The 23,665-nt window shown below is 44.8% G+C and overlaps 1 protein-coding gene across 2 annotated transcripts in view; it reads right to left on the bottom strand.

Annotated features, from left to right (window-relative positions):
* The window catches only part of LOC142575311 (high affinity nerve growth factor receptor-like), a 176,447-nt gene extending 163,223 nt beyond the window's left edge, over positions 1-13,224 (bottom strand). For both annotated transcript variants that reach the window (XM_075684565.1, XM_075684566.1), the window contains exon 1: positions 12,317-13,224. In XM_075684565.1, the coding sequence (XP_075540680.1) occupies positions 12,317-12,648 (332 nt within the window). In that variant the 5' untranslated portion in view covers positions 12,649-13,224. The remainder of the gene's footprint in view (positions 1-12,316) is intronic.
* Positions 13,225-23,665: the final 10,441 nt, after the last annotated feature.

The raw sequence follows: 23,665 nt of genomic DNA, 5'->3' as shown, positions 1-23,665 counted from the left end.
CGCCTGTAGAGTCGTGCTGTGCGTCCTATGCTGTGCGCGCGCAGTGCTCCTTCGCTCCCGCTTTTCCTTTTCTGTTCCTCATCTTCCTCGTGGCAGCAAACCGAACGCTCGTCTGGCTGGCCTCTCTGCTTTTTCCCTCGTTGCGTTCTCCCCATTTCTTTCTCCGCAAAAGTGCAAAAAACTAAACATACATCTAGCTGGAACTTCGTTAAGCTTCAATTGCACTTTCAGACGTCAGAATGTCGTTTTAGACGCACTGCGCTTCACGAGATTGTTCAACGTGCCTCTCGTGTTCCACGAGCTTTGAGTGACCAAATAGTTCATACTGAAATCAAAAATTACTAAGTGTCGTTGAAATGAGGCACTGGATGTAGCATGTCGGTTGCGATGCGCACACGTAGCCTTTTTAACTGATGCCAGTGTCGTGAATGAACATTTACAAAGACGTTACGCAAGCGTCACGGCAAACGCTTTGCTTCCTCTTTTAGACCCAGACAACGCTCGTAGCTAGGTGATACGTCTCTAAAGCAGTCCCCGCTTGCACCCGTGAACCTTCTAGGGATTATCGTGGGCTTAGCGGACGGCCGCTTAATAAATGCGCTTGAAGCGTATTCTACTTAGTGCACACAAATCAACCGGATTCCAAGCGTCTTACGCGCGCTTAGTATGCAAGGGATCCACTAAGACAGAAATACAAGGACACCCCGAAAGGGTAACTTACAACCGTCGTGCATAGAACGCCAAAAACAAATCGAATGCAGCGCTTGCACCTCTGCAGCCTGTGTCCTGCTTTCTGCTGACGCCTACGACAAGCTTTTATAAGCTCTCGTTAATCCGTGAGACGGGCGAAGTCCACTTGACCCCAATCGCTCAACTCGAGCCACTTCTGTCCAGACCTGACACCGGTGGGCTAATTTTAAATCCATCCACGTGATATACCCATGCTGTCGTCGTCCGCGTTTGTCGGGATGGAGATGGTGAAGACGAGAAGAAAACAAGGTTTTGCAGCGTCGCACCGTGAGCCACACTTACGGTGCTCGGATGCAAAGCTGTTGTAGAAGGAGATGGAACTATGATCATGGTACTCTGGATCATTGAAACCAAAAAGGAGCAGCGCTTGACACTCACTGTCCTCTGCGCATTGTACGATATATACGGGCTTAGTTGAGCACACGTAGACATTCCATCAGCAGTGGCACCAGTTGTGAATCTGTCCCCGTGCTGTCCACGAAGAAGACAGAACGCTGACGCGTGTCACATTTCTGGCTTTCGCGATGCCGCAAGAACTTCTACTAATAAAATACGTGATTCGAAAATGGCCCTACGGTAAATAATGCTGAACGCATAAATCATTAAATATGGAAATCTCGACACGTTAACATGCGTTCATAGCGGAAGTCTGACTATATAGAACCGCAAACCAAAAAAAAAAAAAAAAGAAACGTTGTTGTGCCCGTACTGTGACAACTTTCCATGTGAATGTGCTTTCAGTCGCACTCCTACCATTACTGTACGTTTTGAAATATCACATTCGACCATAACAAATCTATTTACCTATTGCAGCAACGGCCTAAAAACAACGCGTCATTGAATCTGTAACACCAGTGTACGGACAGGAAGAGACCTCAGTCGGCTAGCAATGGGAAATGCTATTGTGTAGCTGCTGTGCGTAGAAGCGTGTGACATCCCGTCTAGGAATACATCGATAACGAGCTTGACCTCTGCTAATTGGCTAAAGGCTCCACAGGAGGACGAAATAGCATTCCGTGTTTCAGATTAATCGCCCAGAAAGTGCAGGGCAGTGTTTATCTCTGCTCTCATACCTTCCATATTGTGGGAGGAACGGCAACACGGGGCCTCAGGCACGATCGCACGTATTGACCGCTTCGGCAGCGTTCAGAAGGATTAGATTTGGCGCACACACACGGGAAGCAGCATACAGGGTGTCCCACGTAACTTGAGCCAAACTTTAAAAATATGCAAACGCCATGTAGCTGAACAAATCTAAGGTAATACTGTTTGCCATAGCTTGAAGATGCTTAGTTCATTTTTTTTCATTCCGCCTAATTAGATAATTAGTCTTGATTAATTAAACAACTTCTCAAATATTATAGGTAGGCTAAAGCTGACATTGAGAAAATTGTAGGGTAACATGAAAAACTCCCGATAAAGTTTTCTGTTGCTCAACACGTGCTGCATAAGTGTTTTTACAAGCAAGAGCACTTGGCAGCACTTGGCATCTCGTTGGGTTTTGTTAAGCAACAAAGCTAAGCAATATCAGCAGATATCAACAAACTTCGCTCACTGAAAAGTTTAGTCATGCGTATAGTTTCTTTCGTCAGGCCTTACCAGAAGAAAAACAATGCATGAAATGTCAACAGAGACTGCGCACTCGAGTCTGGCGAAGAAGCTAATGCGATGCGTGACTTCACTGCAGACTCAATTAAAAGAGGGGCAGAGGTAGGAGCGTCCGGGCGCACACTGCGCGCCTGCCGACAGGTAATGGAATCATGCATTACGACACGGCAGACGTCGCTGCCGCGACACCAAAAGCATTCGCTTTATCTTGGATGCCACAAAGGAGATAAGAAAACAGAACGGAGGAAAGAAGCCAGGGAGGAGGAGAAGATTCCCGGGCAGAGACCGAAACACGTGACGAACACACTGTAGCGATCACTGAAAATCGAGCGCCATTTCTTCGGATATGCTTGCGGCTAACGCCCACTCTGCGGACATCAAAAGACTCGAAAACACGAACGTGATAAAAAAAGAAGAAAAAAAAGTGCTCCGCGCAGCAGCATTGGATGCTTTTCTTGTGCTGCGGCACGTGCTGTAGCCGTAGATAGCGGTTTACGGCCTGCCGGGACACTCGGGCGAAGAGAAGAAGAGAGAAATGAAATAGCAGGAATGGAAGGGAGTGGAGGGGGAAGGGGGTGCAAGCACTCTTGGCACACTCAGCGGTGGAAGGCACGCAGCGCACCGCGGCTAGATGGAACGCTGACTGCGCGGAAACACGTGCAACGGCCCCGTTGGTTTTGAAGCGCCCATTACTCGCCCTAGAGTGTGGACACGCTCCTCTAAGTGTTTACCGCGAACGCTGACTTCCGATCCGTTCGGCTGGTTCCGCAATGATGGCGTTTTGAATGCAGCGAACCGCGAGGGATCCGTTCGCTCGCGCGCCCTGCGGAATGGAGCGGGTTTCGCCTATAATCTTATCTTTATCTCGTCTGCGCGGCCATGTAATGAGTTTCATTGTGGCCCTGAAACGACTTTTGTTAGGCATGCGGTTTGTCTTTGAAGATTTTTCCAACGTCCTCGTCCTATATGTCAACCTAACAGCGGGTCGAACCGTCTTCTCGTCTGGAATTTGCTTGACGCATAAACGTATGCAAGCACCGGACAGTCAGAATTGGCAACTGTTCTGTCTGGTAGAGGCAACCTATAGGCCTGCATGACGTAGGCCGACTTTAGTGGAGGTGCCTGGCTAGGTTCATGCGTGTCCGCTCAAGTCGAATGGGGTCGGGTTGTGTGGGTCGAGTGGTATTTGTGCAGCGAAGTGACTTGTAGCCGGAACCTCCCTTCGTCTACTGGGTTGCCGCAACTCGACGCTGTGTGGCGTTGACACTTGGTCCACCAGAATTACTCTCGTGTAAACGCGACCGTGTAGAGCTGTCCAGATCATGCTGTTCCAGTGAAAAGTCGGACTAGTATCGGATTCACGTAAGCAAACCTATAGGCAAGCTGCATGTTTGCAAACAAATGGAGCGCTCTTAGGCATGGCGCAGAAAAGCGCCTGTATTAAGCACACCACAGTTGCAGACCACTACGTTTACGCTGCGCTTCCTGCCCGAAGAGTTTTCTCGCGAGTACTAGCCTCCTATTTCAAAAGAGCTCTCACCGGTAGAGCTTCTCATAACAACTATAATTACGTCCTGAAATGCACGCGCGAACCGCACTCACTGCGGACGAACACCCCTTTTGCCAGCATCGAAATTGACGGCAGCACCAGCCTAACTTCATTACGGCGCGTTCTGCAGCGTGTCCACTGCAAGAACACGGCGCGGTGCTCGAGCGGCTCCGCGGCGCAGCCCACGCGACGCCTGCGACGCTCGACCGGCCATTCGTAACCACGCTGCGCCTTTTCTAATTACCTAGGCCGGAACTCACAAAGCTGTCTTCGCCTTCTTATGCAAAACGCTGAGTACGCAATAACTGCACCTTGCTGACCGTGTTGGCAAACAAGAGCAGAGAATGCGCGAGCCAATCACAGGCCGTTGTTGAAGGTCAAGAATAACTTCTTATTCAAGCCTTGTTTCACTGTCCTGCAATTCCATTGTGCTAGTAAACTGGTGAGTTGCGACGTTCACGCGCTGCGACGCAACGGGAAGCACCTAGACGAGATGTTTGCAGAAAGAGAAAGCTGCCTGATACGATAAATTTGGCGAAAAGTGAGATGAAAAAGGAACACAGAAACCAGTTAAGGTGGGCATTCCAGCTCATGAATGTAGACGTATAACAAACAATAAGCGAATGATAAATTCGGTATTTTGCAATTTCAATGTCATACAGAAGCGGAGCTTCATGCACCCTAGTAGAAGTAAACAGTTAGAGCTTAGGGGTGCCCCAGAATGCGAGTAGGGTAACAAACAAGATGTTCTGTTCTTGCTGACCTTTTCTACCTTTATCTCTTCTTTCGTCTGTCTGTCTCTCTCTCTCTCTCTCTTGGTGAATTTATCTTCTTTATTTTTAATGTTCCGCCCGCTATATTAGTCAAAAAAATTTCTACACAGGCTATAATTATGTTCCAGGAGAAGTGAAGTGCTCTAGAAATTGTGATTGCCACAAACCCGCGCCCGTATTCGCAAAAAGCTTTTACCGCTAAAAAATGTTCCTATGAACAAATCCCATACGATACTTTTGTAGGCTATAGTTCGCATTTACAAAAAAAAAACTCTTACGCTAGAAATGTTCGTAAGAGAAAACTCCAGCCAATCCTAATGTTGGACATATTGATTAAGGCGAACGGCCAATGGAAAATAACAATAGCGAACGAAAGGCTTTGTGAATGCTGCCCTGTATTCACACCAAAGTTGAACAAAGTTAATAGACCGATTTCTACCCGCCGTGGTTGCTCGGTGGCTATGGTGTTGGGCTGCTGAGCACCAACTTCTGGTCGCGGGATCGAATCCCGGCTACGCCGGCCGCATTTCGATGGGGGCGAAATGCGAAAACACCGGTGTACTTAGATTTAGCTAGGTGCACGTTAAAGAACCCCGGGTGGCCTAAATATTCGGAGTCGTCCACCACTGCGTGCCTCATAATCAGAAAGTGGTTTTGGCACGTAAAACCCCATAATTAGTAGACCGATTTCACGACGAGATTTACATGATCACTACTGCCGCGAAGCATGCCGGTAGTAGTAGCCATCGGTGAAGGGCTGAAGGGCAACTAAGGTAAGAAGCGTGTTGTATCTATACCACGAGAAAACCATTTACCCCTCAAGACCAAAAAGCAGAGAGGTGAAAATAAAAAAAAAAGACTCTACAATAGGAGTGGGGTGGCGCAGACGCGCGTCGTAACTTCCCCCTTCAATTTATTGGAAAATTCGCCCTTTCCCACCGTGTGGGGTAGCAAACCAGACGTGCTTCTGGTAGGCCTCCATACCTTTCTTTCCTTCTTTTCCTCCTTCACAAGGGCATCGTTTTCGGCAATCTCCTACATGCCGCCTTGAACCGAAGTAAATAAAAAGCGGCGACGACAACTGTACTCACGTCACCGACAGGACAGGGGCACGTGCGCTTCGAACGCGGCGTAATAGATCTATTAGCCCGCCCTTGCTGAGCACTTCAACCAGCGGGACTCATAAATACAAATCATTTCAGTAAAATCATTCCATTCTTAGCATGCGTCGCGCCGTTAACCGATGGCACCGACAAGTAAGCCGGCGCACCACCGGAGAAGTCGGAAGTGGTTTTATTTAAGCATTAAATGAATTACAAAATTTCTGTATACAGAAGAAGGTCCCATACTCAAAGACTGAATCAACCTCCTATAGTAGTGAATCTAGAATAATTAATTAAAGCAGCAAACAACAGTAGCGAAAACAAACCACAAAATACATCGAAAGCGAAAAAAAAAAACACGAACAAAGAACAGCAAACAAAGGAGCCAAAATTAGACAGGGTAAGAAACAAAGGTAATTCAACACTCCTAAGCAGTCGTCGGATGGTTACAGGGTGAAAAATAGTAAAAAATAAGCGAAAAAAAAGAAAGCAAAAAGAACTCGCATCTATGTTCAGCAATGTAAAAGAACCCCTGATGAGATGCTTCATCAACACAAGGTTGCGGACAGGTAGGTATGATAGGGAGCGGAACAAAAAAGAAGTAAAAGGAAGTAACGACAGTTGTACAGAGTATGGCATCGGTGTGAGAAAAGTTTTTAGTTCTTTTTTTTTAATTTGCTAGTTGACTGAGTGGTATGGTGTTCCGAGACGGACTCCGGTAAAGTAGGCATTTCTTTGCCATAGATTATATAAACTGAAGGTAAAATGAAATTGTGATGATGTGCAAACCTTGTCAAGTTAGCATTCACTAGGTTGGATTTAGGGATGATGAACAGAGGAAGCTGATTGTTGATTTGCTTGAATAATAATATACCTAGTTCGTATTTGAAAGTGTTATCAACCGTTAGGACTTTGTTGACATGTAAGATTACATTCGCGTCACTGTGATAGGGACTACAGGTAAGTATTCTAATGGATTGATTTTGTAAAGTTTGAAGGGAGACAAGGTGGCTGCTGTAGGTATTGCCTCAAGACGTGACACAGTAATTAATATTTTAATGAATAAAAGCGTAATATAACGAAAGTAAATTACGCTGAGAAAATATATCATGGGATTTAATTAAAACACGTATGCCTTAAGCCATTTTTCTTCAGCGGTAAGCAACATGTGATTGAAATTTCAAGTGACGGTCCAGTTGAATTTCCAAACAAGCAGCCTCTTCTTCTGCTTCAATTGCAAGCTGATTTAAAGATGCTGGCGAGATATAATTATGTACACATTGGTGAAAGTGAAAGACAACGAACCTTGTTTTAGTGGGATTAATTTGCAATTTATTATGAGATCACCAAGCCGTCAAGCTTGCCAGTTAATTGTTTAGTTTGTGTGTCAGAGACTGGAGATATTTATCAGTGTTGACAATTGTGTCATCTGCATAAAGTAAGCATTATGGAGTAATAAGGCAAGTCGGCCGATCATTTATATAAATTATGAAAAGAAGCGGGCCGACAATAGAACCCTGTGGTACTCTTATATTTGTTACTTTGGGTCTAGATTTATAACCTAATAGACTAACAACCTGACTTCTGTTGAGTAAGTAATTTTTTGTTAATGAGAGTGCGAGACCAGTTATGCCTATTGCGTCAAGCTTCATAAAAAGAATGTGTTGGTTGATAGTGTCGAATGCTTTGGTGAAATCTACAAATACAGAACCTGTGTAGTATCCCTCATCAATTCCTTTCTTCAGCTTTTCGGTTAAAGATAACAAAGCGAGGTCAGTGGAATATGCTTCTCGAAAACCAAATTACAAAGATGATAGAATATTAAATTTACTGAGGTATTTCGTAAGGCGAATTTCAAGTGATATTTCGAATATTTTACTGAGAAAAGGTAGTATGCAAGTGAGTCGAGAATTGTATATTAGCATGTAATCGCCTTTTTTTTAAAACCGGGAACGTCTTTGCCACTTTTCAGTTCTACAGGAAAAGTTCCATATTTGAAAGCGAGGTTGATGAACGATGAAGACCAGAAACAATTGGTTCGAACTGAACTGTGATAGAATTCATGCGTGATGTTTGTCTAGCGCTTTTGGTCACACTGGTGGTTAAAGAAATCGTGTCTGGGCTCTTAACATCATACCACATTAGAAAAAAAATCTTTAAGTAGTGCGTGAATACCTCTATATGAAATATCTTGCATGCACATACGTGTCCGTATTTATCGTTAGTCTCGTGAAATCGGTATAAGAGGTCACACTGGTAGCAATCTGTGCAAAGGCTTTGGTAGAAGCACAGGTAGGTGTTGTGAGGCGCTATAAGGGCAAATGACCACATCCGAACGCTCATTGTTGAACGGCGAAATCGTAGCCATCATGTCAGACATTGCCTCTATCAGTCCCTCTCCTCTGAGTCAAAATCACTTACGTTTGTTTTCGGTATTTTCTTTTTTTCTCTCTCTCTTTTCAAAGTCTCCAACAAAAAATGGATCGTTTCCGTTATTGTGGCACGCAAATTATCAAAAAGGAAGGGCTACATTCGTCGTCGTTATCTTTCGAGTTTTCTGGAAGCCTTCACATTTGCTTCAGATAACATATAGCGCGTTGCCTCATGGGAGCGACGGGCATCCAGGCAATGGATTCGAAAACTATGTGACCTAAAATTAACCGTATGGCATGTGTGATATTCATTTCGTAACATTGCCTTTCGCTGTCTCATACAATTAAATGATCGATTGAGCGTATGACCTGAATTGTATTAAAACTCTACGCTTATTGTCTCCTTCGAAGTTTAGAAGTATACGCTACAGAAAGGATGTTGCCGAAATAATTGGCAAACACAACCACGCTCTTGATGTAGGTTTTCTTTTATGTTTTTCAAATTGTCTTTGAGAAGTAGCTTTTGTCTAGCTTACTTAGCATATTGTAAGGAACAGCGTACTCAATGTAACTCAACGAAGAACATAAGGGAACGCAGACGAGCTCTGAGCCTTCCCATCTTTTGAGCGGACTAAGCACTTGCTTGGGTCCCCTTATGTGCTTTGTTAGAGTTATTATATTCTCATTACTCCAACTAAACTTCATATTTCTCTCGATATGAAACAGCAGCTACAAGCTCCTTTACGCATTCTGTTGAAAAAAAATCCCTTAATAAGTTGTTTTTATATACAAGGAGAAAAATTAGCTGGACATTTCAAAGAAAAGCTTTTCACGAAGTGTCCTTAGCAGTGTAGCAACGCTACTACATATTGTCCCCACCCCCCTTTTCACATTCATTTCCAGCAGAAAACTTTTGCTCCATAGTTGCCATAGAAGCTATGTAGTTGTGTAGAAGCCTTATTCTCTTTGCTCTAGAGCTAAGTGGCCGAGAGATTAACGCTCTTATGCAACTATATAGCTTCTTATCAACAAACCAAAGAAATACGATACCTGAGCATGCACTATAATTGGGAAAAAAATTAAACAATTTTTACAGCGACGTGCATGAGTTATCGGAAACCTACCAATTTATGCTAACATGATGCATAGGAAGAAAATAGAGACCAACAGTTTTATCAACAGGTTGTCCGCCATCTACTTAGGACGTGCCCTGGGACAATGCCAGTCCGCTAAAGTGTACTTAAGTGTGTGACGTTGAGAAGTGACTAACCCGAAAGTTGTGAACAATGGCTCATGGACAACACATTCAATTTGTCGCTTTTGCATTATATCTGTGGAGCGGGTCAATTGCATTCTGAATTTATGCCGAGTGACAGCCCAAGCGAATAATAATAACAATAAAAAAAACATTGTTATATGCCCATCAACATCAAGCCAGACTGGAGTATACGCACTAACTCGCGCAACCCCACGTAAATCAAAGACTAAACAACATGTTTCCGCCAGGCAATATCCTGATGGAATGCCGGGATTGTCAACGAAACAATGTACCATTACGGAGGAATTCTTGATGCAGAAACTTATGTGCGAGCCTATAGCGAAAGTCATATTCGCGGCAACAATGCGCTTATTGCCTGTGAAATATTGAAGACAAAACAAGCGTCATAACCTTTAAAATCGCTTCGTCAACGTTCAATTGCGACCTGTATACGTATATATATAGCAGTTCAAAGTGGTTCAGCAATAGCTGTGTTTACACGGGCGCCGCGTATATAAAGGCTTTATTGTTGGCGGCTGTGCTGCGTAGCAGGTTAAGGAGCATTTTTTCCTTGCAAATGTCTGCCTTCTTTTTGTTGCTTTCTCTTTCTGAGTTCTAAATTCCTAAACACGCGTCATGCAATAGATCGAGAATACCGGAGCGGATTGTTGATATGATGCATATTAATTTTGAAGGACTGCAACTTCGATGAAACATCTCCACATCTTAGTTCTGCATTGCGCTGCTTTGTTTGTTTGTTTCTTTCTTTCTTTCTTTCTTTCTTTCTTTCTTTCTTTCTTTCTTCATATTTAGCGAGAAGTATAATGTTGGTTCGTTTCAGCAGCACGAGTTCCGTGTCATTTATAACTATACAACGCACTGTGAAACACAGTCAAATGAGATGCACTTTCGTTGTATACGACTTTCGCATCTTTCTCCTTTTTATTCGTGGACCTGCAGGATGCGTATGAATCACTTAATGCGAGGCGCACGCGCTGTTAAATGTTCTTCGTGCGTCCCTTCGCATAAAACTGAGACGACGCGGAACATAGTTGGACTTCGATTCCGGCGTCGCGCGGAGTAAACGTATAGACGCGCCGGCACCGAAGTGAAAGTTGAGACCCAGATGTGTTCCATTTTGTTTCCACTGTAGGCTTTTTTGAGACCACTGATCAAGTAAGAGCAACCGCTTCTGTATCTCCTGCTGGCTTTTGTTGTCCGCCTCACACTGCCTGCCAGACTGCCTCGTCCTCCACCGAGCTATCAGCGACGCGGGCGATGGCCGGTCTGCGCTGGTTAGTGAGAGTCCAGCTGCCGTTAGCAGTCTGGCTCTCACAATGCAACAACGTCGTGGTCGCACTTACCAGCCGTCATTGCAATACACCGGTCAATTGATGCCTTTCTCTATGCACAAATAGACAAGTGCCACAATGACCTTAATCAGTAAGGAATGCCTGCGGGGTGCCTCGGCGGTTCTGTATCGCGACTGCGCAGAGGCATGCGACGATAACCACATGTTCGCGCCGCCTGGCCAGTCTCTGCTGCATTCAAGCACGTACGGCGAGCGGGCAAGGGGGCTAAATAAAGTGGACTTCGGACAGCTGACTCATGGAAGCTTGACGTCAGTGCAGCAAGAACTTCGGCCCATGTAAACATGCCGATTACATTATTAAGCGTTTTTCGGGTCCTTGTCGCGTCCTCAATTTGAGCTTGGTAGGCTAGGAATGTTAAGTGACGTTGTCAACGGCCTCATTTTCTCACACTGCGTTCTCATTCTCCATGGAATCTGATTTACCTTCTTCTGTGCCATTGCTGTGTACAATCACTTGAGCTGTGCTAAACGTTTGTTCGCATTCCGTACAGCTATTCCTCGACTTTCGATAAATCTGCTTATGGATCACGGCGCCCCATGAAGACATGGACGTGGAACGAATCAGCAAACACAAAAGACAAACTGCATTTCTTTCTTTTTTTCTGAAGCCAATTTCTTGGCAATCGGAGATATGAATCCATGCGATCTATCTAACTTGATTCATAATGAGCTCCCTTTAAGATTAAAACCTGTGAAGTGAACCGCGAGGCGAACCATAGATCACAACAGCATCGTTCTTTAGCCCAAATGCCCTTTATTGAACTAGACAGACGGAGACAAAGTTCGCGTCCTCCGCCCCTTTTAAGTGCAGCTGTGCCTGTGCGGCCAACCGAAAGCTTCAGCACGAGCTCACGTCAAATTCGTGTAATGGACAAACTAAATAAAGAGAAGTTATTTGGTGTGGCGCATGCGATTCAATGCATGAACTCTCCGCATGTTTACATTGGCGGAAGCGAATAGTTCGGGAGGCGGTTCAAGCAGCACCGAAACGCTAAGAAGCAACAGGTGTGATCGAGCGCGCTTATTGATCATGGCGTTTTGCCAGGCAATGATATCATCTGTGTGCAGGCACGTGTGACTACTAAAGAAAATAATCAAGTAAGCTAACGACGCGTCTTAATCTAGAGTCTGCACGTATCCAAACTACGCCAAGCGGACACGCAATCAAAACGATGGTAAAATACCGCCAGTGTATGCTACGTTATGCGGCATACTTAAGCGAATGGTTCGTCGCTTCTTAATCGCACTGTGAAACCTGTGTTGGAAGCCTATACGTCCACCTTACTAAACCTGTTGCGGTCGCCGTTTGTTTCCATCTTTCGATACGTTCCACCGCTGCATCGCTCTGTCTAGAGCATCCATCGGACCATTCCGGAGCACAAGCCCCCCGACTTTTTTTCTGTCACTGAAATAAAATCGCTTTGTAGCCCCGAATTGACATGCGGCCCGCGTGAACGTGACAAAGACTGGTGACGTCGCGCGCTGAAAAGGTACAGTGCTCCGCAGAGCCAAGCACAGCGCGTGAACTCACATGTCAGTGATCTTGTCGGCGCGATCCTGCGTGAGGAGTCGCGGTATGGCAGCGATGCGGTCGCTCTCCAGCTGACAGGCCAGCCTCGGTTCCAGGTGACAGGAGCAGCCCAGGCTCTGGCAGAACTGCTCGGGTGGCAGCAGGCGCCGGCTGGCGTTGGCGGCCGGGCCGGCCGGCTGCGCGGAGCCCTGAGCGTCGCCGCCGTGCGAAGAAGCCGACGGCACGCTGCCCTGGAAGCGAGGCACGGCCGCCACACGTCCAATGCCGCCAGAACAACAACAGCACAGCACACCGGCGGCGACCACAGCGGCGGCGAGCAGGCCGGCCCGCATCGCGTCCCAGGGCGGCGCGCCGCCGTTCGCTCGTCGGGCGCGGTATCTTCCGGACGACTTGCCTAACCGGCCGGAGTATCCTTCGTCTTTGGGGAAGTCATGTCCTCCGCGCTGTCGCAGAGCGGTAGTCCGGCGCACAGCCCGGAACACACACTTTCTAAACGACGACGGGCGTTTCTCGAATGTCACGTCCCTAGATGCCACGAACGAGGACAGGATCGCGCCGCGTGTTCTCGCAGGACCTCGATGCGTCCAGGAGTAAGCGCCGTGGGCTTACCTGGCCCGTGCTTGGGCACCCCAGCCAGCGGCGTCGGCACAGATAATCGGGCGGTGGTGATGGCAGACCGCCATCGCCGCCGGCTTTAAACGACGGCCGAAGGGAAACGCGGAACGATCGTACCCTCTTTTAGGGAGCGAGGAGATTCCTTCTCGCGGCAAATCACATCCGAAACAAGCGGGACGACGCGGGCGTCGATGTCTCTCACTTGGGAGCGCGGCGGCAGCAGCTCGCCGGCCGGTCGGTGCGACGGGACGTCAGCTCTGATGAGAGCGCGAACGCGCTCCTAGCGCTTTCGACACCAGGATCGCTGTGCGGAAGAGGGGAGAGGCGCGCATCGGCGGGAGCGGTGGGAGACAAGCGGTGCCGGCGGGCAGTCAGGTAGCGACGCCTGCGGCCGTATGCGCAACTAGCACTTCCCTGAGCCGACAAGAGATGTCGAGAGCGGATGAGCTTGCGGTGCCGTTGCTATGGGGACAGCCTGCGGAACGGTTATCCCAGCGACAGAACACGAGGATGAGGGGACGGCGCGCGCGCGTCTTTGGGGGCTCTCGCTGTGGCGTGCCTATCTACCCGTGCCATTCAAAGGAAGAGATGTATCCCACGTAGGAGCACGAAGTGCTCCCTCCAGATAGGACGCACGTCTTCGTTGACACGTTTTACGAGCGACTGCCCATCGAGAGAGCGATGTTTCCACGTCGTTTCTCTTGCTCGCCATTGTGTTCGAGCACTCGTCCATTGTGGCCGATCTCTCGTTGTTTTGTTCCGAATATTGTCACCTACGTCGTCTCCTGGAGGATGATGAACTATCCTATATTGTCGTCGTTCACGTAGGAACCGCAACGGTTGTGTTTGCGCTGTTGATAAGTACACAACAGCAATACCGAGGTGTGATCCTATTCTGCTATTTTGAATACTCTGTAATATATTGTAGTTAACCCAGTGCGAGCCAGCTGCTAGACAAATTTCACGACATCAGCAAACATCACAACAAGAGAAGGGTAGATCTTTCATTTTTTCATCAGTCAGAATCATCAACGAAGCTCTCAGAAAATGCGCTATGTTTGTCTTTAGTTACTCAGTAGTGATCACACACATAGGTACGTTTCGAGGGGCTTTTTCGGACAGAAGCAACAATGATAGGCTCGTTTGAATTGAAGTCAGGTGTCTCCTTTCGTGACTATATAGCCTGTGTGCTTCGGCCGTATACACTTCTTCGTATATCTAATGCGTGAGCGGATTAGAAAAAGATAAAAATGTTTAGAACGACGTGTTCAGACAAATAATGTAAGTGTAACGACTACTCTCAACGTCATTATTCTATGTTAGCAGTAGGACCGGAAAAAGGCATGAGGACGCGAATTTCTGCACTTATGAAAAATGTAAAATGAACTCACTGTAGTTTCCATAAGTGAGTCTAGTTCATAATTCGTCAACCATGCCCCAACAAAGTGCCTTATACTTTTTATTGACATTTCGAGAACATGGTAACAGATGATGATGACGGCTCCTAAGTTTGTGAAACAAACCTCATAGAATTTTGCGTGCATACTTTCGCGCTCTTCGGTAGCGTTTCTTTGATAACTTTATCGTCAATTACTTAATCATATAACTATTAATTTGTTCACTCAACCGCTCTATCGGCTCACTTCTCGCTGGGGTTTAGATACACGTCTTGCAGATTGTTTTCCACAATACAATTTGGAGAAGCGAATGCTATAGTAAAATTATGATCATCTTGGCAGTCTGTAGTCCCAAATAAAGTCACTTAAATAGAAGTTAGAAAGAATTTAGATACTAGCAGTGCGTTTTATGTGTTCTAGAAATCCCAGATGAAACTCAGTAACACAGATGTTGAAGTGTTGCCCTTTAGATCTATCGGAAATACGCAGACTAAATACATTGTTACAGATAATCAAAGCTCAAATTCAAATTGATAAACCCAAATGTCTACGCGCACCAGGAAGACAGAATCCGCGAATAAATCATGATTACGTTGTTCAGCTGTATAATACCTGTAGTGACACATTAGGATTCTCATTTTTGTTCCATGCGCAATCTAATTATGGAACCACTTGACGAGGTCTATTGTTGCTTCAGACGATGTCTCTGCTTTTGAAAACGCTGTGGACACGTGTTAACACGAATGAAATGCTCGTTATGTTTTATGTATTGACTGTTTTGTATAGATTATCGTTTATTTAACTGTTTTATTTTTTTATTTTTATACTGCCCTCCCTGTTATGACCTCAACTCGAGGGTTGACAGTATCAAATAAATAAAAATATCGTTATTCAATATTAAAACATTCATATACAATAGACAGAAAAGGCTATAAGAAGCAAGCTGGCGACTGCCATCAAGAGGGGCACAACGCTTTCCCAGTCTCCAGCAAAGAGGGGATGTAAAACTAAGTTGAAGATAGGAAGTAGGGAAGTAAAGAGATAACAAACAGCGAGATGACAGGCTACAAAGACTAACGTAAACCAGCGATAAAGGATAGAGCGCTCAGTTAGGAAGAAGACATACACGCCAGGAACAACAAGAAAAATGAGAGAGAAGAGAAACATTCAGGTCGCACTAACTACAAAAGAATGAAAAGGAAGATACAAACAACAAAATTATCACAAGCCTAAGCGAGGAATTACAAGCAGGTTTCTAAAGGACCATTCACGCCAGGTGTGGAATAAATGTCTGCACTTAAGGGAACATTGTCCATCGAATTAAGAAGATAGATTCGGGGTTCGTGATTCGGGGCATAAGCGGGTACTCCTCAGGCGTCGTTAATAAAGAAAGTTGAGTGAGCAGCGCTTCAATTGAAAAGCAGTCGCACAGTAAATTCTTCCCATCTTTCAGGCAAGTGACGAAAATGTAGGCCTATTAGTTTAATGCGCAGGTAATTGAAGGACAATAAATTCACTTAATGAGCAAAATAATCACAAATGCAAATAATTAGATATTGATGTCGGCATGTCATGAAATATTTATCCTACGTGTGTTGCATTTAAGAAACTAAGCTAGCTAGAGTATGCCTCTTAGTGCACCGAGACAGAAAGAGAAGTAAAGCAAAATGAAAAAATTTAACAGTTCTGAAGTATTTTTGCAGAATTAAACAAATTCATTAGGTGAAGTAGCGTTTCGTCATCGCTAAATTAATTTAGTTGCGCTTCCTTTCGCTGAAGTAAGTCTTCTAATGGCCGGCTCAGCCAGTCCGTGTTTTGCTAGGCTTAGTATAGAAGAGATAAATGGGATGCGTCAATTTCTTGTACCAGTGACCAGATGTGCATGCATCCAGGCGCCTCCCCCCCCCCCACACACACGCACACACACACAAACACGCACACATGCACCACACACGCGCGCGCACACACATGCGCACATTCCCCCCCTTTTTTTCCCTCCGCACTGTAATTACACTTTTACGTAAAGTGCGAAGACATGCCCGCTAGCCACGTATAGGGGCCGTGCATTCAGCTTTTATTAACCACACGCCTCCTTTGGTCAAAATAAAAATAAAGCTTTTTGTTACTTTTTTGACGACACGACTGTGGCAACTGTCCCACAAGGTTTGCTCTCGGCCTTGCTCGCTCACTACTGTATCGCTTTCAATTGAGAACATAGCTGCTAAAGAAAAGACAAGGCAAAGAAAAAAAGCAACTGTACCAGAAAAAAAGGAGGCTGTGTCGACATCTTAATTCTGTTGCCGTAGTCCTAGTGACACCATTTAAGCTGTATTTATAAACATGGTTGGGTTGTCAGGCTCGAGCTCTTCATTTGCGTGCAACTTGTCCTAGATTTTGCGCTGTAAATGATCTAGAAAGCTTCAATAGATGCACCCTGCCACAAGACACCATTTCTTTCTTTCTTTCTTTCTTTCTTTCTTTCTTTCTTTCTTTCTTTCTTTCTTTCTTTCTTTCTTTCTTTCTTTCTTTAATGAAGGAGGGAAATTCAGAGAGACAGTGTAAAAAGTGAAGAGAAGCTGTTTACTGTTTCAGCTCACGACATTGTTCCGTTGCGCACTTCATCTCCCCAACATCGCGCTGACAAAAAGTCATCTTTTGATGGAATCCCCACTAAAACACATTTTCCTTGTTTACTGCTTGTCTAGGTCACATGTAACGGCTCTCCGAATACTTGAGAACTACAATAAAGCCTCTGGCCCAGTCAGCCCAAGACAAAACGGCCGTGCTTACCAAGCTATCTGCCTGGGCTCCGGGAGGCAAGAAGTACGAGGAGTGCTCAATCACTGTCGTCGGATACGAAGCATATTGGCGATGTGCCTGCTCCGTCTTTACATGTCCGGAGTGGATGCCAAGCACCTGCAGCGCCTTTAGTCAACCGGGAACTATCGACGAAGTCGTGGTTCGTTAACCCTTTTCTTCCTGTTCACACAGCCCTGCCGCCAGCAGCCGCCATCTGTGGCGTCTATTCCTTCGGCCCAACAACACTGAGATGAGACACACGGGGAAACCGAAAAGCAAGAGAGTGTTTGCACTGAACAACTCTGTAGGAACTAGGTGCCTGTCAGAAACTATGAGCAGGGCCTTTCGACGAATCGCCTGTGTTGCGAGATGTTAGCTGATTCAGAGTTTTCAACTGCTCGAGACAGATATTGAAAAAGACGATGAATAATTATGTATACTGTCACAATGCAAATTTAAGATTTATAACATTATACATCTTAACACATTTCTGAAATCCGCCTGATTCTTGGCCAATGCCGTTGAGTGGGTCTATTGTCTTTAGGGTCATCGTCATCATAATCGACAACAGTATCATCGTTAAGATGTCTGCTCAGCCATTGAGGCTTTTCCTTTTTATTTAAGACGAATTACTCGGTAACTTTATAATAATACTAATTCCTTTCGTTTGCTCAATATATTTTATGAGATTTCTCTTGACATCCCTAAATATATCCTTCTAAATCCATGCACTTCTTGGTGAAACCACATAGTCACTATGAACCATCTCTACAGAAAAACCAAGCAACCATACACATGATATCACTAACTAGCTCACATTCAAATGATAAAACCTATATGTCCCATGTGGCCCACATGCCGTATAAACCAGATACGTTCATATACAAGATTACGTAGTGGGGCATAAGGTAACTTTAATGGAGATGGCTTTCACATTATAACTTTCAGTACGCGCCGAAGCAGTCAGCGAGGACACAGATTCGGCTTTTGTGTAGGGTATGCAAACAGCACATATAATTATATAGCCAGAAGGACGTCTACAAAGTGATCTAAAGGCATTCTGTACGTTGACGGATTTCGTTTTGATGAGGGATTGCTCCACCTCATCGAACGTGAATGCACGCTTTTGCTGTGGTTAGCCATTAACGTGCCATTAACGTATTACAGCTTCGTTGGAATCAGCGTGCACTTTTGCTGTGACAGCTGTCTAGCGACACGTTGCGGTGTCTGCGATGATGCGAGTTGTTGTGTAGGCGGGGTTAAATGGGACTCCAACTGGAGACGTTGGAGACTGTACTTTTCATTTAACTGGCAGGAAAAATATAAGTTTATTTAAACAAACGAGTTAAATAAAACGCTAATAATACTAATACTAATAAAAAGGAGACGAGTTCGCATGGAACTAACACATACAAGATAAAAAGAAAGTGAGTGAACAAAACGAACGCGAGTCATGATGCATAAAATGGTCCGTAATATTTTTAGCACACGTCCGCGCTATGAAAGAAGGCTTCCAAACAATGAAAGCTGTCCTTTCAACCCGATTCACGCACCATAGTCAAAATATTTCCTCAAGTGACAATGGATGGTTTACAATTAGGTGTCCCAAATTTCGAGGGCTAGGTTAGTTGTGTTAGGTAAATTGTTACACGAGCGTGAAATATATCGTAACGTGGCGTGCTTTACGAAGAAGAGACAACTCTTGTGGCGTTTGCGGGATTTCAACCGGACGCCACGAATTCTTCGAATATAAAAATTAAATTAAATTACGGGGTTTTACGTCCGAAACCACGTAATGGGGGACTCCGGAAATTTGGACCACCTAGGGTTCTTTAGCGTGGACCTAAATCCAAGTACATGGGTGTGCACGTAACTACCAAAACCAGTGGTACAAATAGGCTGTTGTACTGTCCTTGAACAAATCTATGCGAGACTTGTTGCACAGGATATATGGGGAAAATAATATTATATGCGATTGCACTTATGCACTTCCACCTCGTCTGGAAAAGAATTCTCCCAGAAAAACAGCGAAGGAGGAGAAGCAAAAACGAAAACGATGCGGAAAAGCACTTTGAATTTGTTCGAGTCGATGAATAGAAAACTGTATATGAATAAAATAAATGACCACTGACATTGCTGTTACCTGAAAGGCCTCTACAAACTAGGAAAAAAAATCATGAGCCATTCCACTCTGTGAAGGTGGCTTATCAGCGAAGCTATTGGCACACGACACGGAGGTGACACATAATTTTGAACAGAAGTGCGAACTCATTTATTGTCGAAGGGTGGTCATCGTGACGAAAGGTACGCACACTCATTTATTGTCTTGGTGGGTGGTCATTATTTCACTCGCAAATGCAGTCACATTCTTTGATAATGTCAAATCGATGCACGTATATGCCGCTGGGTGGTCAGTTGGGCCGGATCGGTGTGGCATCGCAAGGGATATGTCTACAACACGGAAAGCGTAAACCACTCGCTTTTCAGTACCGACACATCCACATTAAAATCACCGACTACGACCACAGGGGTAATGTCATCGCAGCCAATTCAGCCAAAGTGAGTTACCATGAACCTTATTTATTTATTCATCCATTTACCTCACAGGCTCCCGAAGGAGTATTGCGTGAGGGGAGGATACAGGGAATTAGCAAAAGAAAGGAGTAAAAAGAAATTATACATTGTTAGCGAGTAAACATGAAAGAACAAATATCTAACAATATAAATAACGCGATAAATGGAACAAACGACTGTGTGAAGTAACAAAAAGGAGTACCAGGAAATTATACAAATGGTAGCAGGTGAAGGTGAAAGAACACGTCTGTAATAGTGTTAAAGCAATTCAAAACAAACATTCAAACAAAACAAAAAGAAAATCCTATACAACTTCGCTACAAGTATTTACTTAGGTGCGCAGTATGGTTTAGTTGTGACGAATTATGGAAATAATATGCATAAGCGTGCTTTGAAGGATACTGGGTCAAGAAGGGTACTATGAGTCATTGCACTTTTTCCTTGCTTACGGGGTATGAGCCATTGCTCACTGGAGTATGAGCCATTGATGATAACAGTTTACGACATGCTGTTCTGTATGTTGTATGCGCGATTAGAAAGAATTTAAGCACTGTTCGCTTCACTTTACTGAGTGCTTGTAGCCACTGTCTTACGGGACTATGAACCATTGCATTTTTTGCTTGCTTACGGGAGTATGAATGCTTACGGGGTTATGAGCCATTGATGATGATAGTATTTGTTCACGGAGAACAAAAATCCACGGAACCATAGCCATATATCGCTTCAATGTAGAAAGGAAATACTATGCAAAGCATGGAAGGGGATATAGCGACGGTATGGTGAGCCTGGAGATTGGCATGGAGATTCTATGAACTCCTGTGTGTCTCGGCGACCAGATACCGCCTGTGATCCAGCTCCATAGCAGCTTCATATATACTGCTTTTAATTTCTTAAAAAGACTTCAGGAGCTTTTTGAGTGATAAACAAATAGAAAGACCGTAAACTTCGAAGAGGTTAGTCACTGTTCCAAACAAAACAGCAGGCTTTATTTTTTACCCCTAAGTCAAGGGAATAATTATAGTGCGCAGGAGAATAATATGAAAGAAGGAAGGTAAGGAAGAGGCAGGAAACAATGGGAAGACATTCAGTCCAAGTAAAATAAAAGAGTCAACGATGCAGTCGCGACTCCACAGTGCGCTATTTGCGTAACAAACGCTCTTACATTGTTATAAATGAAAACAAGACACCTGCCAAGTATGTACACACATTCAATCCATGGAAGCCGATGCGACGCTGCCGGTATCGTCGCGGCATCTGCCGCACACAAGCGGAACGTTGAGAAGGGGCTTCGCCACATTGCACGCCGCGCCACGGAGATGGCGTAAGCAGTCTCGTGATGGCCAATATGTTCGCACGTTCTCGAGAGCCGCAACAAACGGAATAAGCGATACGGAGATCATGCCAATTTTTGTGCACGAAGTCTTGGCGGCTCCTGTTGCGTCGCGGTGCAGACGCCTCCAGCGCGCAAATGGTGTTAGAACCTGCTGCCGTTGCGGTAACAATAAGCTGCACGAAACACCGCATTGGGCAAAGAGACCTCGCGCTAATTCACGTGCCACGATATGTCTCTTTTCTTAGAGCGAAAGTGTTTCTGCGGACCATGTGCCGTCGTTGTCGGACTTCACTAAAGCTATCATCATCAGCAATGAGTCGAGCATCGACGTCTTCTTCCACAGCTGGCTTTTTTGTTTTATTGAAACAGAAACTGAAACTATTTTTTTTTTCAAGAACATCAGAAATATATGTACAAGAATATTTAGAGCGATAACCTGAAATGGCTAGTGGTCGGTCCAGTGCAATATACAACAAATATGCACAGGTCAGCTAGAGAAAAAAAGCATGCAAAAAATACTAAAAAACATATACATTCATATATATATATATATATATATATATATATATATATATATATATATATATATATATATATATATATATATATATATATATATATATATATATATATATATATATATATATACGCATCTACAACTATACCTATAATACGCAAGGAGGAACATATAGCATAAATCTCAGCCATGACTGTCAAGAGACTCGCAAGTTCACAGATCTTGCCTAGACAGAAAACATGACTTGCATGCTAAGCCGAAATTACGTGCAGTTTTTATTTCAATGGGGATAATGTTCAAATTTTAGTTCCATTAAATTCTACTGAATTCGCTTCCGCTCGTCATTCCAGCGTAATATGTACTCCTCTTCTGTCGACGTAATGGAGAGGCCACGTTTGAGCCATTGCTTAAGGGGGTATGAGCCATTTATTGTCTTACGTGGCGGACAGATTTAATTCTGAAGCAATCTCATTTTGAAAAATCGCAAGCGGCAATGTCAAGCTGATGCTGCTAACCACGCCACCGAGCGAACTCGAGACATCGAACGCAAGAGACAACGGCGGACTGCAGGCATACCATCACTGACGTCGTTCTCTCCATCGCAGCCGAACGTATGTGTAACCTGATTAAGAAACTCAAAGGCATAACCAATCATAGAGAAATACTTTAATGAACGGTCAGGATTTACAAAGTGATAAACACCGGGGCCGCACGTTTCACCTTCGCTTGTTAACCGTCTGTACGGAGTGCTTGGGACGACAGTTTCTTTTTTCTTCTGTATACTTGGATATGCCAGATCATTCGGCCAGCGGTGAAACTTTTCATAGAGCGGCACTTTGTCAGAGCTTAAAGGTAGCGTTGTGTCCACACTAATTTTGAGCACGGGCGGCACAAGTTCCGTTTTACCTTTAAGGCTAACGTTGCCTCAAAACATTAGGGCTACGACCACGCATGTAAAGCGCACTGCTGTCACGTGCGACGACGGTGCTTACAACTTTGTCGTCGCTTCGATCCGACCTAGCACGGCCTGCGGCGTTAATTTGCTCCCAATATGTTGCAACATCTTTTTGCCCAGTTTTTTACCTGTCACCTTTATATTGTACACTATGCTACATTTAACCGCTTGTTATCTTCCGCCAGCCGTGATGGCACTGTATGGCGTTCTGCCGCTAAGAAGAAGGTCCCGAATTCAATTGTCGGCTGTGGCTTCATTCTAATGAGGGCGTAATCAAAAAAAGTCACAGCCCCGCGCGGTACACGCAGCACAGTCAGCGTACGCTGGAGGCGCGGCTCCATAGAGCCCCATTTTCAGTATCGTTGCCTATGCCTCCGCCCCGCTGTCAGGCTAAACGGTGCACGTAACAGCCGCGTCGCATCAGGGAGGAGCTTTGCGCCGATCCTCATCTCTTGCATGCGCAATCATGCCAACGATAGTTAAAATTTGGTGTCGGATATCTCGGAGCACGGACATGCTAGAAGAATTCTTCCAAGTGAAACAGTGTAGAAACACGACTGTCTCTATATAACTTTTGAATACAAGCATACACACTTACTGCAGTCAACATAAAGTCAATTATTCAAATTTAGTTAATTCGGCTGCTAACAGCGATTACTATCATCTCACTTTGTGTCCCCCTGGCTACATAACTTATTTGCGCAGGTGGTCTTCGCGTGCCTCCCAGTGCCTAATTTTAAGAAAACCATAAAGCTTAATTTTGAACACCCGGTATATTCATAAACACAGAGTTGCTACCGCAGACCAATATTCCTGCATCTCGATTATATTCATTAAAAGTATTATTTTGGATGATTATGCGGTCTTTTCTGGCGCAAACGCACCGTTTTCCTTTTTTCGCAAGAGACTTTAGTGATTTTATATGCTCACGGTATAAGTTCCCTGCCTGCACTCGCGCAGCTGCAACCAGATTTCATTTTCATTTATTACCTTAAAGGCACCCTGAAAATGGTAAAAAGTTTTCCATTAAGGTTGGATCGATGTTGAAACGGAATAAAACGAGCTGTGTGTGAAGTATTAAAGATTTTTTTTATTTGAAATGCCCATGTATGCCATTATGTATGCAATATAACATCGTTCAAATGACCGCCGCGGTTTC

The sequence above is a fragment of the Dermacentor variabilis genome, chromosome 3, assembly GCF_050947875.1.
Source record: "Dermacentor variabilis isolate Ectoservices chromosome 3, ASM5094787v1, whole genome shotgun sequence".
NCBI lineage: Eukaryota > Metazoa > Arthropoda > Arachnida > Ixodida > Ixodidae > Dermacentor > Dermacentor variabilis.
This window is presented reverse-complemented; position numbering and strand designations above follow the sequence as displayed.